This window comes from Megachile rotundata, chromosome 14 (genome assembly GCF_050947335.1).
Source record: "Megachile rotundata isolate GNS110a chromosome 14, iyMegRotu1, whole genome shotgun sequence".
Classification (NCBI taxonomy): Eukaryota; Metazoa; Arthropoda; class Insecta; order Hymenoptera; family Megachilidae; genus Megachile; species Megachile rotundata.
The window spans coordinates 11,894,879-11,908,286 of NC_134996.1; the positions used below are offsets into that span (position 1 = coordinate 11,894,879).

General features: G+C 37.1%; 2 protein-coding genes and 2 long non-coding RNA genes across 6 annotated transcripts; 3 read left to right on the forward strand and 1 right to left on the reverse strand.

Annotated features, from left to right (window-relative positions):
- Nucleotides 1-2,635: 2,635 nt before the first annotated feature.
- LOC143265806 (uncharacterized) lies at nt 2,636-4,299 on the forward strand. The gene is made up of 2 exons (XR_013040538.1): nt 2,636-3,071; nt 3,555-4,299. It is a non-coding gene; the product is annotated as an uncharacterized LOC143265806 (long non-coding RNA).
- A 50-nt stretch (nt 4,300-4,349) lies between these two features.
- Nucleotides 4,350-6,499, forward strand: LOC100875256 (NPC intracellular cholesterol transporter 2 homolog a). The gene is made up of 5 exons (XM_012294560.2): nt 4,350-4,491; nt 5,090-5,200; nt 5,270-5,451; nt 5,527-5,610; nt 6,135-6,499. The coding sequence occupies exons 1-4, from the start codon at nt 4,416-4,418 to the stop codon at nt 5,608-5,610; spliced, it is 453 nt and encodes a 150-aa protein (XP_012149950.1). The 5' UTR covers nt 4,350-4,415; the 3' UTR covers nt 6,135-6,499.
- LOC100875364 (serine/threonine/tyrosine-interacting protein) lies at nt 6,107-7,575 on the reverse strand. The gene is made up of 5 exons (XM_003700125.3): nt 7,435-7,575; nt 7,005-7,103; nt 6,793-6,944; nt 6,535-6,723; nt 6,107-6,454 (listed from the first exon to the last, which is right to left on the reverse strand). The coding sequence occupies exons 1-5, from the start codon at nt 7,471-7,473 to the stop codon at nt 6,244-6,246; spliced, it is 690 nt and encodes a 229-aa protein (XP_003700173.1). The 5' UTR covers nt 7,474-7,575; the 3' UTR covers nt 6,107-6,243.
- Nucleotides 7,576-7,727: 152 nt separating this feature from the next.
- Nucleotides 7,728-9,182, forward strand: LOC143265805 (uncharacterized). Of its 3 annotated transcripts, XR_013040537.1 has the most exons (4): nt 7,728-8,306; nt 8,551-8,585; nt 8,722-8,809; nt 8,986-9,182. It is a non-coding gene; the product is annotated as an uncharacterized LOC143265805 (long non-coding RNA). The 3 variants fall into 3 exon arrangements; XR_013040535.1 differs by having other exon boundaries at nt 8,722-9,182; XR_013040536.1 differs by lacking the exon at nt 8,551-8,585.
- The last annotated feature ends 4,226 nt before the right edge of the window (nt 9,183-13,408 follow it).

The window sequence follows — 13,408 nt, forward strand, 5'->3', positions numbered from 1 at the left end:
GCCTCCAAATTATTCTCTACATCGTAATCGTTCTGTACAAATCATAAAAAGCTAGTACAAAACTTAGTCGATCCTTTTGATGAGGGCAAAAGAAAATTTTTTTAAAAATATTTAAAAAATGAACGTCCGTAAAATATTTCAATAGAACCGGACGATAGCAAAATTATTTAGAATTAAATCTAGTTAACAGCAAAATTCGAGAATATAGTTCGCGAAGTTCGTGATTGAAAAATGGCGCGAGCGTCTCGTTTGAAATTTCAAATGACGCTCGTTACGAATGCACCCTTTAGAGTCAACATCGCGTCCGTCACGATTCCCCGATGCGCAAGCGAATTGTCAGGCATTCCGTGTCCGTTAGCGAACTGAAAAAATCGTCTGCGCTGAAATATGGCAGGCCGTGTTCAAAAGGTAGCCGCCATCGCGATCTTCATGCGATGATGCACCGCGCAGATCTACCGCGCCGCGAGTCACGTGACTCAGCCGCTGGCACGTGACACGCACGTCCAAAAACCTTAGGGGAGTCCTTTCTCTCTCGCATGTAGACCCCTTTTGTTTCTTTTCTTCTCCTCGCGATTTCGAACGAAACCGTCGAATATTTCAACCGCTCCCACGACTTCTCCCTTCAACCTTTAACCCTTTTGCCCTGCACGGATGCTCGCGTTTCTCGATGCTTAAAATTACTCCGAATTCTTGTTCGACTCGACAAGATTTAGATTTAATTAACCCTTTCGGAGGTAATTTGACTGTTTACAAACAGCAACTTTAAAACTTAGTTAAAAAGTTTGTTTCACTATGTTTATACATCACACCTGTCGTGTTATAAAATCAGTTAAAAATGCTTATTTAAAATTATTGTATTAAATAGAATGGTGACTGTGAGTCATCTCTCATTGGGTTAAAGAGTTAGTTTAGATTTAGATAAGTTAGTAGCTATGTAATCGATGGGTAAGTTTGAACAAGGTCTTTGAAATTTGCTATCTTAGGGATTGCTCATCCAAGTTGACGTAAAATGAAATGTCTAGAACGAACGTATTGTTTACGACCCCGTTGTTGGCGCCAATCAGACGATCATGCGAGCTTGTAACCGTAAATCAACGTCCTCACGGATATTGATAACACGGTAATGTCAAATCAAAAGCATGATGAACACTTAGTTGCATCAGCGTTCGTTTACGAGTCCGTCCACGGATCCACCATAAAATATATAGTGCTAGCCATGCATGAAACGCGGAATACGAGATTCCTCCCTTGCATGAATAAAATCTGTTGTCCAGCCGTTCTGGTTGTTCTGCGAATTAGCAATCATGGCCTACGGTTTGATTTAGACGTAAATCAAAATCTTCAGGGACTTCCTGTCCAAACAATCGCCGAATCACGATCCGGAAATGTGGTCACGTAGCCACGAATAAGGATACGTCTGATCGATTTCCAACGAGTCCGCATCGATAGCTGACGCAAGACAAGCAGGTGCGTCTACGGGCAGATCTTGTTTCGCAATCGGGATGCAGAATTCGTAGCCTTGCGGCCGTTTATGTCGGCCGACTATACACCTGCGACTATTTTATGTCTTCCCTGGAAAACCATGACTGTAAATTCCTGCCTGCCTGGGATCCTTCTGACTGCTGATCAGATCACTGCAGTAAAAAGGAGATCGAAATGGCGAGGGAGGTTTATGTCCACTTACAACAAATTGAAGACTACCTTCTTTCAAAGCTTGTAAAATAAAGGAACTTGTCAAATAAAGAAGCTTGTAAATTAATATGAAAGGTCGGATTCCATAGAATCCATTACTGTGGACTGATGGTTGACAGTAAATGTTAGCATGTTAGTCTTAAATTCTAAAACAATTAGTATAATAGAAAATTGCCGATAAAAATGATTGTAATGAGAGAGTTATTTACCGCATCTTCCTATTCTCGCAGCGTAAGGAATAGCGAGCACTGCTTATTGTTAATTCAGCGGAGGATCCTCATCCACGCCATTGAACAGGATACGCGTCTAGCAGGATACACGTTACAGCTAGTATACGATACAAAACACCTGTCTCCTGCGTTTTATCTTGGAAATTTGCAAGATGAACGCAATCCACTGGCGAGATGTAACGCGGTCTTTCAACCCATCCACCTGGACTTACCTGTTTGCTCTTCGTGATTGGTGTTCAAATAGGAATCGCGACAACACGTGTCCAGGATCTATCTTGTGCTTAGAGAAAATGATTCGACGAAAGAAAGCGAGAAGAAATGAAACATATACCGGAAACCAGCGATGTGTACGTCAAATCAGTGACGCGTGTGGAAGATATTTCTGCCGCGTGGCGTTTTTTACGAGTAATTTTTACAGAATTACTGCATCCGTTCGACGACCGTGAGGCGCGTAAAATTTGCACGGTCAGAATCATTCTAAGAAACGATCTTGAATTAAACATCCACGTGCCTCCACCCCGGAGGTATTTCTATTGAATCGTAGATCATCCACTGTATCCGGACCGTGGATTAGAAAATCAACAAAAAACGTCCCATACGTGCCTCTGTTAGCAAAATTTCTTCCCAGAAACTGGTCAAGGTGCGATTTCTCTGAACCGACATTAAATTTTGATCGAATAAGCATGAGTTCGCTATTTTCGCGATAGAAGCTCGGTACTCGGATGATCAAGAGAATCGAATCCACCGCAGAAACGATACGATTGTCTCACGTTTCGACAGTTGCCGCACGTGAGCAGACGGACGTGTCCGATTCAGTATGCCACTGCGCAGCACGTGTAACTCGACATGGTCTTCATCTTGATTCGATGCGTGCGGCTGTTCACGAAAACAGGAGCCATCTTACCGCCTGAGAACCGAGACTTTGCTCATTTCGCGACAAATAAGCGAACGACGACCGGCATACTCGATCGTAAGACACGATTGACCGATGGGGAAGATCGATAAATTAACTCCTTTAACAAACTGTTGCTTCATTTTGGTCGGATGGTTTTATATTCAGTTTTCATCATCCGACTTCATACGAATGCCGTCCGGGTATCCTTTATGCATTATTCGTGCTCAAGAAGCACCACATTTTGTAAAGATCAGGTATGTGGACGGAGTTTTAGGGAGAGGTTGCACGGATTTGCCATTTTTTACCGATGAATCCATTCATTTCCTTTTATGCTAAAAAATGATAAACGTGTGATTCATCTGAGTGTTCGAGTTTTTGTATCAAACTCATTTCGCATGATTTCTGATAGCTACCCAAATGGTACCTCTTTGGCACCATCTAAAGTATGGATAATTAACTGTTATTTCCCATCGATTTTAATATTTCCAAGCTTCCTTTTTCCGCTTCGTCATCCTTGATACCAATAACCGAATATTCATACCGACTTACGTAGGACCCTTCCGTTCATTGCTATTCTGACCCAAATCGAGGACTCTAATGAGTTGTTAATTAATCGAACCAAACGGTATCGTCCGGTTCCGTTCCCTGTCGTAAAGATTAAACGTTTAGAATAATTATAAGTTGAAGTGATTGTCCGCATAAATTGAGGCAGTGAAAAGAAACTGAAGGTTTTTTAGGTTCATCATGGAAAATGGAAAACAATGGAAAGTGGACAAAGGGATTCCTCCATGACTCGAAAGACGCAGCGGACTTAAATTGCATTATGGAGTTTATGCTTGTTGTGGAACTTGCAATTTTATTGTAAATTATTCATTGTTCTTAACAGTGTAATCACATAGTCGCACGTAAATGTTAATACCCATAATGCTTTAAGAAGTGACATGTTATATGACTCATCTGTAGTGTAGAGATACTCTAGCCATAAGAGCAAGAATTAAAAAATAATCTACCTATCAACCACTATCCAACAGTGGATAATATATTAACAGTAGGCAATATAGAAAACCCCCAAAAAAATATATCAGCACACGGTAATATATCGACAGCCAACTATATCGACCACAGTTTTAAAAGTCGTCATTGCACAACAAATATCAAAGAAATTAACAAGTACTAAGTTTAATCTAAAAATAGATTTAGTATCCCCTATCAGTAAATATGTAAATGTGAACAAAGTTAAGATTTTGGCACATTCACGTCACATATGCGAGTATAGTGTTTTGTTTTTTTCCGCAAAGAATAGTCAGACACGATGTAATAGATCTTTGTTGCTTCGAAATTTTGCTTTGACACGTTAATGATAAGTTAAAGCGAAAATTATACTTCGTCTGCACGTATTCAAAATTGTACACAAGATAGGAGTGCATTCGTGAAGCAAGTTGATATTAATTTCGTACGTAACGCGTTAAGACACGTAATTTAGCAATGGCGTAACAGCCGCGGTGTATATCAAGAGTAGCTGCCCAATATTTATTTCAATATAGAGCTTCGTATACTTTAACAGCCTGTAATAACCGCGCAGACACCGACCAAACAACATGTATCGAATGATCGCTGCTGTTCTTTCCTTATACTTGTGCTTAACGTGTCGGGCCTTTGAAATCGATGATTGCGGTGAGTTTTAAATATTTTTTTAAATATATTTAACATAAAAAAATATATCACAAGTGTTAATAATATTAGTACCTAAATGTTAGAACATAGAAGTATTTAGTACTTTTACCAAAAGAATTTTAAGGGTCGGTAAGAGTATGAATTTCAAATGTTTTTATTGTCTTATAAAAAACAATTCGGTTACATTTTTATGAGAACTTTGAGCGTTGTTGATTGTGTTAATCAGAAGACAATTTCTTTTGTTTGATACTGCGCGTGAAGATATTGTAATGAGTATCTCACGAACACGCATGAGAATTCGTCAACAGATAACAACTGACATTCGTACTTTCTTTAAATTACGTTGAATTATTATAAACTTACAATTTGCGTAAAATTATAATAATTTAATACTATGTTGATTGTCTGTCATAAAATAAATCGTATATACATAATTACAGTAGCCGAAATTTTATTTTACATTTGAAAACATTTTTTTTGTACGGAAAGTTTCAGGAGAATGTTATCTAAATTAGGATGAAATTATTGAAAATATTATTTTACATTATCATGTTTTTCTCGATTTTTTTATTTGCGTCAATCTTTTTCTTCTGCACAGGCTCGAAGGTGGGAAAGTTTACATCCATTAAATTGGACTGTGATATGGCTAAAAGTGAATGCGAATTAATACAGAATACGAACGTAACAATTACTATCGATTTCACAGTTGGTAAATATGGGTTTTATTCACCGTTTTTTTATTGTAAGGCATAAATGAAAACTATATTATTTTGTGTAGATAAGGATGTTTCGAAAGTTACTGCAATTGTGCATGGTATTATAATGGATGTTCCTATACCTTTTCCGTTGCCTAATGCAGACGCTTGCGCAGATTCTACTTCAGGACTTACATGTCCTTTAGCCAAGGGTGGCCCATACAAATATAAAAATATGTTAGCAGTGCATAAATCTTATCCTAAGGTATTTTGTATTAGTCATTGTATGTTATGCGTCACTGTAACGACATTCGTAATCATATGAGCGAATTAATTTTAGCTGTCCGTCACCGTGAAATGGGAATTGAGAGACGAAGACAATGAAACCATTATTTGTTTGCTGATACCAGCAAAAATTAAATAGGTAGTATTAAAGTAACATTTATTGTATGAAGATTTGTCACGAATCTATGTATTCTACAATAGCTGTATGAAATAAATACAAAAATTTGGTATTAAAAAATTTTACTTATCACGCTTCATAATTTGGATTATCTTAATTTACAAAATATACAAGAAATTCGTACAATTTTTATGAGGAGTAATACACTTGCAAAAATAAAATGTAGGAAATTATTTTACAGCAATAAATAATGTGAACTTAAAAAATATAATCCTCTCAGTTGTAAACGAGAAAAAATACTTAATAAATAAACAATAAAATTAACGTTTTCGCTTACCTTGTAAAAGTTGTTTATAATTTATTAGCTACTATAAATTAGTGCACATCATAGTTTTAAATATAGACAAAAGTTTAAAAGCTATATCTTGTTCGTCCAAATAAACAATTAGTTCAGCTAATACATGTAATAAATTTTTCATTTTTACATACTATATTAAAAATTAAATAGCATAACATCTGATTTTTTAATATACTTCTGTATTTAGGTATCTTTCAGAACATGACGACGTAAAGACCGTTACTTTCCGTCGATTTTATTTCTGTATCTGGTCTAGGATAAGTCTTTTGGTAAGTTTAGCATTCTTTTGAGTTACATCAACTATCCATTGTATCACATTTGTCCTCTGTTCGTTCAGAATCCATTTGATGGATAGTCCTTTTGCTTCGTTGTCTTATTGAACATTGTTGTTCATTATTTAATATTTTTTGAGCCTGATAAATAGGTTCATATTCTCTTAACTGTGCCATAAAACCTCTATTAGGGTTTATACATAACCTTCTTTGTTGTACCATTGCATATGCACGCCTGTAGAAAGCATTAAATTCCAATAAACATAATCTTTAAATAAAACATGATATAATACTTTCAATAACACAGAAATTTACGTCTGAGAGAGTCCATATGTTTCCATAACATATGCTAAAACCAATGCTGCCGATCTTGATATGCCTGCATTGCCATGGACTAAAACATGGCCACCAGAGGTTAAACCTTCATCGATGAAGGATTTTACCTTATGGAAGTGTTGAATAATATTCTCTGTGGCTGTGTCAGCAATATTTAAGACAAGATACCTATAACATTGTTTATTAGTATTTTATCTAAACATTAAACTACATAAAATAAGTATTGATATTTTGTACTTGAATTTATCTGGAAAATTGGGCTTTATAAAATTTGCTTCTATATCCTGTCTAACACACACTATATGAGTTATGCCATGTTCTATTAGAGATTGAAGTTTGGACCGACTAGCTGCACTGTATGGGCCAAGATATAAACCAGGTACAACTTCCTAAGACAAAATAAAATTATTAGTTTAAATGTTCCTTTTAATTATACACCTAAAATATACCTGCATATGTCTTCTCATCGTATAAGTCCATTCTTTTGGCCCATCCATAGAAATAGGTATTCTTGGATAATCATCAGATCCATTTTCACTAGCGGTTTCCTGCAAGAATATATTTATTTTAATTTCATACTGCAATTAATCAAAGAACATACAAAGGCAAATGATTAGAAACATTTTTATATTTGACAGAACGTAAACGTCAACAAGAAATTTATTTCGAACAATGAGAACAATTAAAAAATATAAAAAATAAGGTTTAAATATTGATGATTAAGTTATTTCTTTGCAGTACTGACAGAAATGTGTAAACGTATAATTTTATCCTTAAAAACAAAGGAGAAAAGGGTAACTGAACGGCAAACAACATAACCTAAAATTCAAAGCATATATTTTTGAGAAAATATTGAAATCAATACTACGATTGATTTACCTCATCCTGAAGAGTTCCATTACTGTCTAGCGACAGCATACCACTAATTTTACACACCTAAACTTGTTAGAATTTCGAATTTTCACGGAAAAATATAAAATAGGATATTTTTTCCCGCGATCACAATATTGCTTTTTAACGTGGCGGCCATTTGAAATAAACAGCAATAGTGATCGATCTAAGCGCTCTCTAACGCACTGCGAAGGAGTTACATTGAAATTATTTTTGAAACGAAATACGATTGCAAATGAAATTAGATATTGAAAGTGGTATAAATCTCAAGGATGACATTAAGTAAATGATACAAAAAGTTTTTTTTAAGAATTATGTCAAATATTCCCAAAAATAAATTATCATAAATTTTCGAAATTTCGGAAATAGAATTTTTCAGAAGCATCCTTTCTAAAAATTATTATTCCTCGGTCAACCGAAGCAATATGTAGCTTCACTGAAGTAGAACTGACAGAAAAATGTGCACTTTTTGTAGAAAGAATTACATAACAATTCTATGATTTAAATATCAGTGCAATACCTTATGCATAATGCAAATAAAATACTACTTGAAGACTTTGAGACTTTTGAATTTTAGTGGCTTACAAAGATCATATGTGGAAATATAGGAAGTGAACAAGTATCGAATTGATAATCGTTCGAAAATGAGCGTAACTCGATATGCCAGTTGCGTAGCAGAGAGATTTTCTCGCTATACAAAGTGGGAAACGATGTAATTCAGTTATGAACTGTTTAATACAAGATTTTACGAGGCACTGATTCCCGGTTGCGGTAATCGGCGCATATTTTCTTCCGGGATGCAATACTTTTCTATATCGCCACGCTTTCGCGATGAAAGTTCATGCACGCAGTTTGTATCGGTAATTCGGTGTACTCGTCTTACCGGAACACTCGATAGATTTTGTAGAACTTCCGTAGAAAATCAGCCAAGTTTTTACATAGGTTGTTACGTTACCACGTGAACTTTAATGAACAGATGCGTCGCCTGTATCATCATTTCGTAATCGCAGCTGTTATGAATTTAAAATCGGTCTGAAGAAATGTCGGGTTTCGTGACATGTCTCAATTTCGCTCTAATCATTATCCCTTCATGGATTTTTGCAGATTCATTGTCTGAAACCTTGAATTCCTCGAACGAAGTACGTCGATAGATAAATTACAAAAACACGATAAAAACGTGATGCGCACACGCATGATAAAATACCAGATTAAGGATATCAAAGTTAAGTATACAAAATTTTCTTTTTTACCGAGTAAATTGAATTGATTCCGCAGGCAGTCAACGTGATGAACATAAACCTGTTAAGTATATTAAACGAGAGCCAGTTACAGAGACGACAAAAACAAGCTCGTAGAGTGAAGGGTACGTTAGATCTTTCAGCTAAAAGTGTCGAAGCTCGTTGGAAGCCTCGATTCCAAGTTTGTCGTTCTCAAAGTCATTGCCCGCGGCTCTAGAACCAGATGAAATAACGTTACGACAATTCCTTCCACAACGTTCCACGTTATGCTTCCATTGGTCACGGCTTTTTTTTGTTTCAGTTGATAAAGAATCCCATGGATGAGTAACGATCCATAGGATTAACTTGACCTCGATCTGCTTACAAGCAGACATTATGTTTCTTCGTTGCTGCTCAGGTGCAACCGTATAAGATTACAAAATAGAATCACTCAGCGTTACGAAACGAGATTACTGTGTTAATTTATCTGATAAACGAACGCTCCGTTTAATGACTTTATTGTTGTTCTTCATTACAATATGTAACAACTTTCGCCTTCTTCTGTTTCCCTACCATTTTTCCAACTAACTTTCTCGTTTCTAGGTAATGGCTGCGTCGTGTGCGTGAACTTCGTGTACGAACTTATTGCCGGCGTATATTGCGTACGAGTTTCTTCAAATTCATACCTTCTTTCAAGTTCAAAATGATACGAATTTATACTTGCGATTTTGGGGTTAAGAAATGGATGCTTGAGAGTATGTACAATTTAGTATGGACGTCTCAAAATAGTGGTCGCAGGGATACTTGCGATTTTAAGTCACAGACATGGATGCGTGAAGGGACAATTTATTTATATATTTATGAATTTAGTATGAGACATTGAACTCAAATGTAATGGAATAATTAGCGAACGGAATATCAAACAGTATTAGTGTCGTACAAATGAAGTAAGGTACTGAAAGTATAAATCTGAAAACTAACGATCCGTATCCTTGCCACGGTGAAAAAGGACGTGTGTGGTAAGGCACATTAAAGTCGCAATTATTCACAATACTGACGTTCAGACTTTTCAATTTCCTGCCTGTTACTTTGTGTAGCAAGTACGTTACATTAGTACTATTTGCATTTCATTAAATGTTGGATATACATAAATATAGTATGGATAATATAATGTGATATAATATGGATAATGTAATGTGACATGGTATGGATAATGATATAAATATGATATAATATGGACATGGATAATTTGGATAGAATTAGATAAATTTTAGGTGAACTCTATAGAAGTATATAACAAAGTCTCATGAGTTCAGTTATGATAAGGGTTGTTCTGCGTAACTCGGTTACCGCCACCGCGGTATAATTAAATAATTAAACAAGTAACAGCCGATGGCGTAGTCCGACGCATGGAACTTTACTTTCTAAGCTCGTTGGCGTGGTCAGTGCCCGCAGATATGGGAATCCATGTTGCCCCGGGGGCACCAGCACCGAGATTGTTGCAATCGCCATCCTTGGCTAACGTATCTGGAGCACTTGGCGAGTGTTGGCCACAGAAAATCCGATCACCGAGCTTAATTTCGCGATCATCTGCCACCTGCATTCTGGACAACTTACCTTTTTTGTCGGACCCTGTTTAGGCCATTTAACACTTCTAATTGCCACGAAATCTCTGATAGGCGAAGCTCTTATTCAATTATCTTCATTTGGAACGGGTGTGCGGTAATAAAAGCGTGGCATATGAAACGAATGAAGTGGTAAATTAGTTAAACTTGAATTAATGGGGTGAACATGAGATAAATTTTTTGGGCAAATATGCGAAATAGTAAATTCAAATATGTTGTATATAGTCTTGAATGTATGTGTTAAGATTTTCTTGTAATAATCCAGGCCACCCGGTACGTTGCTACAAAATGTCTAACGTCAAGAAATACGATCACCTAAGCAGCAAGAAATCACATTCTGCCATTCGTTGATCGGGGAACGATCGAGGTACACGAGGACAAATTCAGCAATCTGGAGAACTGGAAAATGCTCGCGGAATGCATTGGAAACCTAAACTTCGGCATAACGATTCAAACGTGTCAGTGTTATGTAATTTTTCTGCGGAATTTTATTTTAAACAGAATCCTCCGCTCCATAAATAATTTACTCTACGATGCCGGAATTAAGTATATATTAAGTAAAAAGTTAGAGTGTAGCTAATTGAATAGGCTGACGAATCAAGAATATTTCAATCAAATTTTGCTACATTTTGTAACTAATATGCCGCAATTTGTAACGTTAGCCAATAGTTGCTACAAGACTCACCACTCACGACGCTAATAAACGGCACCTGCTCGATCGATCTATGCAAATCTGTTACAGTTCGAGTGATTTACGCAGTGTAACCTTTAATGTAACGTCTGTTCGCTTTTTCGAGCGTGTTACACGAGCTTGATTACCGTTTATTGTTCGATTTCACCAGCGTTCCTTAATTGTTACGGAGAGTTTTAGGAACGTTCACTTTGGCAAGAAGTTCCGAGTAAATTGATATTTCACGTGTTCGGGGAGGTGCAAACTTCTATTGCGCACCGCGATCGAACTATGATTCATGTTTTTCCATCCTCGCAAGAACATACTATAATTAAAAAGAAAAGGAGATTACGTATTGTGTAACCGTGTCATTCGCTAATTCAAGCTATCAGATTCACGTTTAATGTTTTCATTCTGAAGATTGATAGGTGAGAAAGGCAGGAAACGTTGGTAGATCAGATAATCTGGATGACCGAAACTTTTGACTTGATTCGTGATCCAAGTTCGCGATTCTATCTGAAAATGTTGCTTAATGCTTCCTTCATGCCTTGGACTGCAACGATGACCGGTGAATCACGGGAAGATTTCGAATTTCTGCTCGTTCGACGAAGCGTGAACTTGGCCCTTTTATTGTGTCATTAATTTTAATTTCTCCGAGTTTCATTTTTGTGTCAAAAATCTGTTTCACATTTTCTCCTGACAAATAAGTTATTACTTAATCGAAACATCTTTCGGATGACTGTCGGTTTTCTCCGGCTGATCGATCATCAGCGATGGTCGTCGACCTGGTTGCGGAAGATTTCTGGATTTTTATCCGAATAAAGGAAACCGTAATGGAAAGAGACTCAGGTAAAGCGCGTTACGTTAGTCTGGCTCATTAGCAAGCGATTGAACTCGATTCAGACTGCGGTGAATTCATTTTCAAGTTACTTTGTTCGCGGCGTTTACAAATGGAGAACGATCGATGGTTAATGCTTGCCGATCAGGAAGTGGGAGATAATGACGTCTCGGATCGTTAAACGGATAATTTCTCAGGGATTGATGCATTTACTCGAATCCATTTCCCTCGCTACAAAATTATAAAATCAAATATTGTAATCTCTCTAATGGAGATAATTACAGACATTCCATCTTGCAGATACGATCTTCGGTGAGTTTCATTCATTACAAATTTTAAACAAATTCCCTAGAAACGAAAGGGTAACCAATAAGCTACGTTGCAAAATGATCACTGAGCATAAAATGTTCACGGAACCATAAACCGCCGAATATTCCATTTTTAGTTCCACCGTGCCGAAACAGCGCTCGAATAATCGGGATCGTTAAACTTTCCAGGTTTTGCAAGAAGTCTCAGCAAGTTAACATCCGTGCAGGGTTGGTTGTTTCTCGGTTGTACGCGATCAGAAACAACGAGTGTAACACGCTCGGGATTGCGCAAGCAAGTGGTGACTGGTCGACCGTTCCGGTATAATTGCCAATCAGTCAAAAAAACCATTCCTAGATGGATCACTAGAAGAAACCCTGAAAAATTCGCGAGTTGAATTCGTATGAACTACGAATTTACAGTTCTACGTCCTTAGGTCCAAAATTTCTATTACATAGGACCTAGAATCTTAGAGAGGTAAAAGCAGCAACCTAAGTTCTGGTAACTAAGATTCTAGCTCACAGGTCCTAAAGTTCTTTCAGGTATTAAATCACAAGGTCCTACATCTGTTCAGGAGCTGTTAAGATAATTCCTTTTTCGCTGGGACCTTAAACGAACGTTTGGAATAACGAATCTTCGCGAAGCAACGGGTCAAGAAGATTGGCCAACGTACTCCCATGTAAAGGGCGGCGGGTTTTCTCGAAAAGGAGATCCTTCAGGCCAAAGGTAGCGAGAAAAGTCGCATTACAGAAATCGTGCCAAGGTGGAAACTTAGCGAATTGTTGCAACCTTCGCTGAAGATCATCTAGGAGAACGTAGTCTCTTCGGACCAATCATCCCCTATATGATAAAACGATGCAAAAAATGTGGTCCATTAACGAGGATTTATTTCATGTACATACATTTGTCGTAATATCGTTCGGAGTTTTTTTCTTCGAACCTCATTTATTATCGACGGTGAACGTTAATGAGATCGAAGTAAGAAAGGATCATTGGTATTGCCAAATTGGTTCTCTCGTTGTGACAGCCGGTTAGGCGAAAATTCTTCGTACGTGTTTTTGATCTGGGAAATATTGCGCAATTCTGGTTCGCGAAAAAAGTGTATTTCCGACAGAAAGTAAAATTCTGTTTCAATCTTCATCCACCCTATTTATCCCAATTATCCTCGCTAATAGCTTCGGGTTTACGACTCGCCAATTTCGTAAGCATTGTAAACGCTGGATAATTTAACGAGCTAGAGTGCAAAGTCGTAAATGCATCTAGTTCTGGGTCGTGTATTATTTAATACACGTGGAAAATCCGTGGG

Coding starts and splice junctions, on each gene's coding strand:
- LOC100875256 (XM_012294560.2), top strand. CDS start 4,416: ATGTATCGAATGATCGCTGCTGTTCTTTCCTTATACTTGTGCTTAACG. Junction 4,492..5,089: donor CTTTGAAATCGATGATTGCG/GTGAGTTTTAAA, acceptor TCTTCTGCACAG/GCTCGAAGGTGGGAAAGTTT. Junction 5,201..5,269: donor TACTATCGATTTCACAGTTG/GTAAATATGGGT, acceptor TATTTTGTGTAG/ATAAGGATGTTTCGAAAGTT.
- LOC100875364 (XM_003700125.3), bottom strand. CDS start 7,473: ATGCTGTCGCTAGACAGTAATGGAACTCTTCAGGATGAG. Junction 6,945..7,004: donor CGATGAGAAGACATATGCAG/GTATATTTTAGG, acceptor ATTTTGTCTTAG/GAAGTTGTACCTGGTTTATA. Junction 6,455..6,534: donor ACATATGGACTCTCTCAGAC/GTAAATTTCTGT, acceptor TGCTTTCTACAG/GCGTGCATATGCAATGGTAC.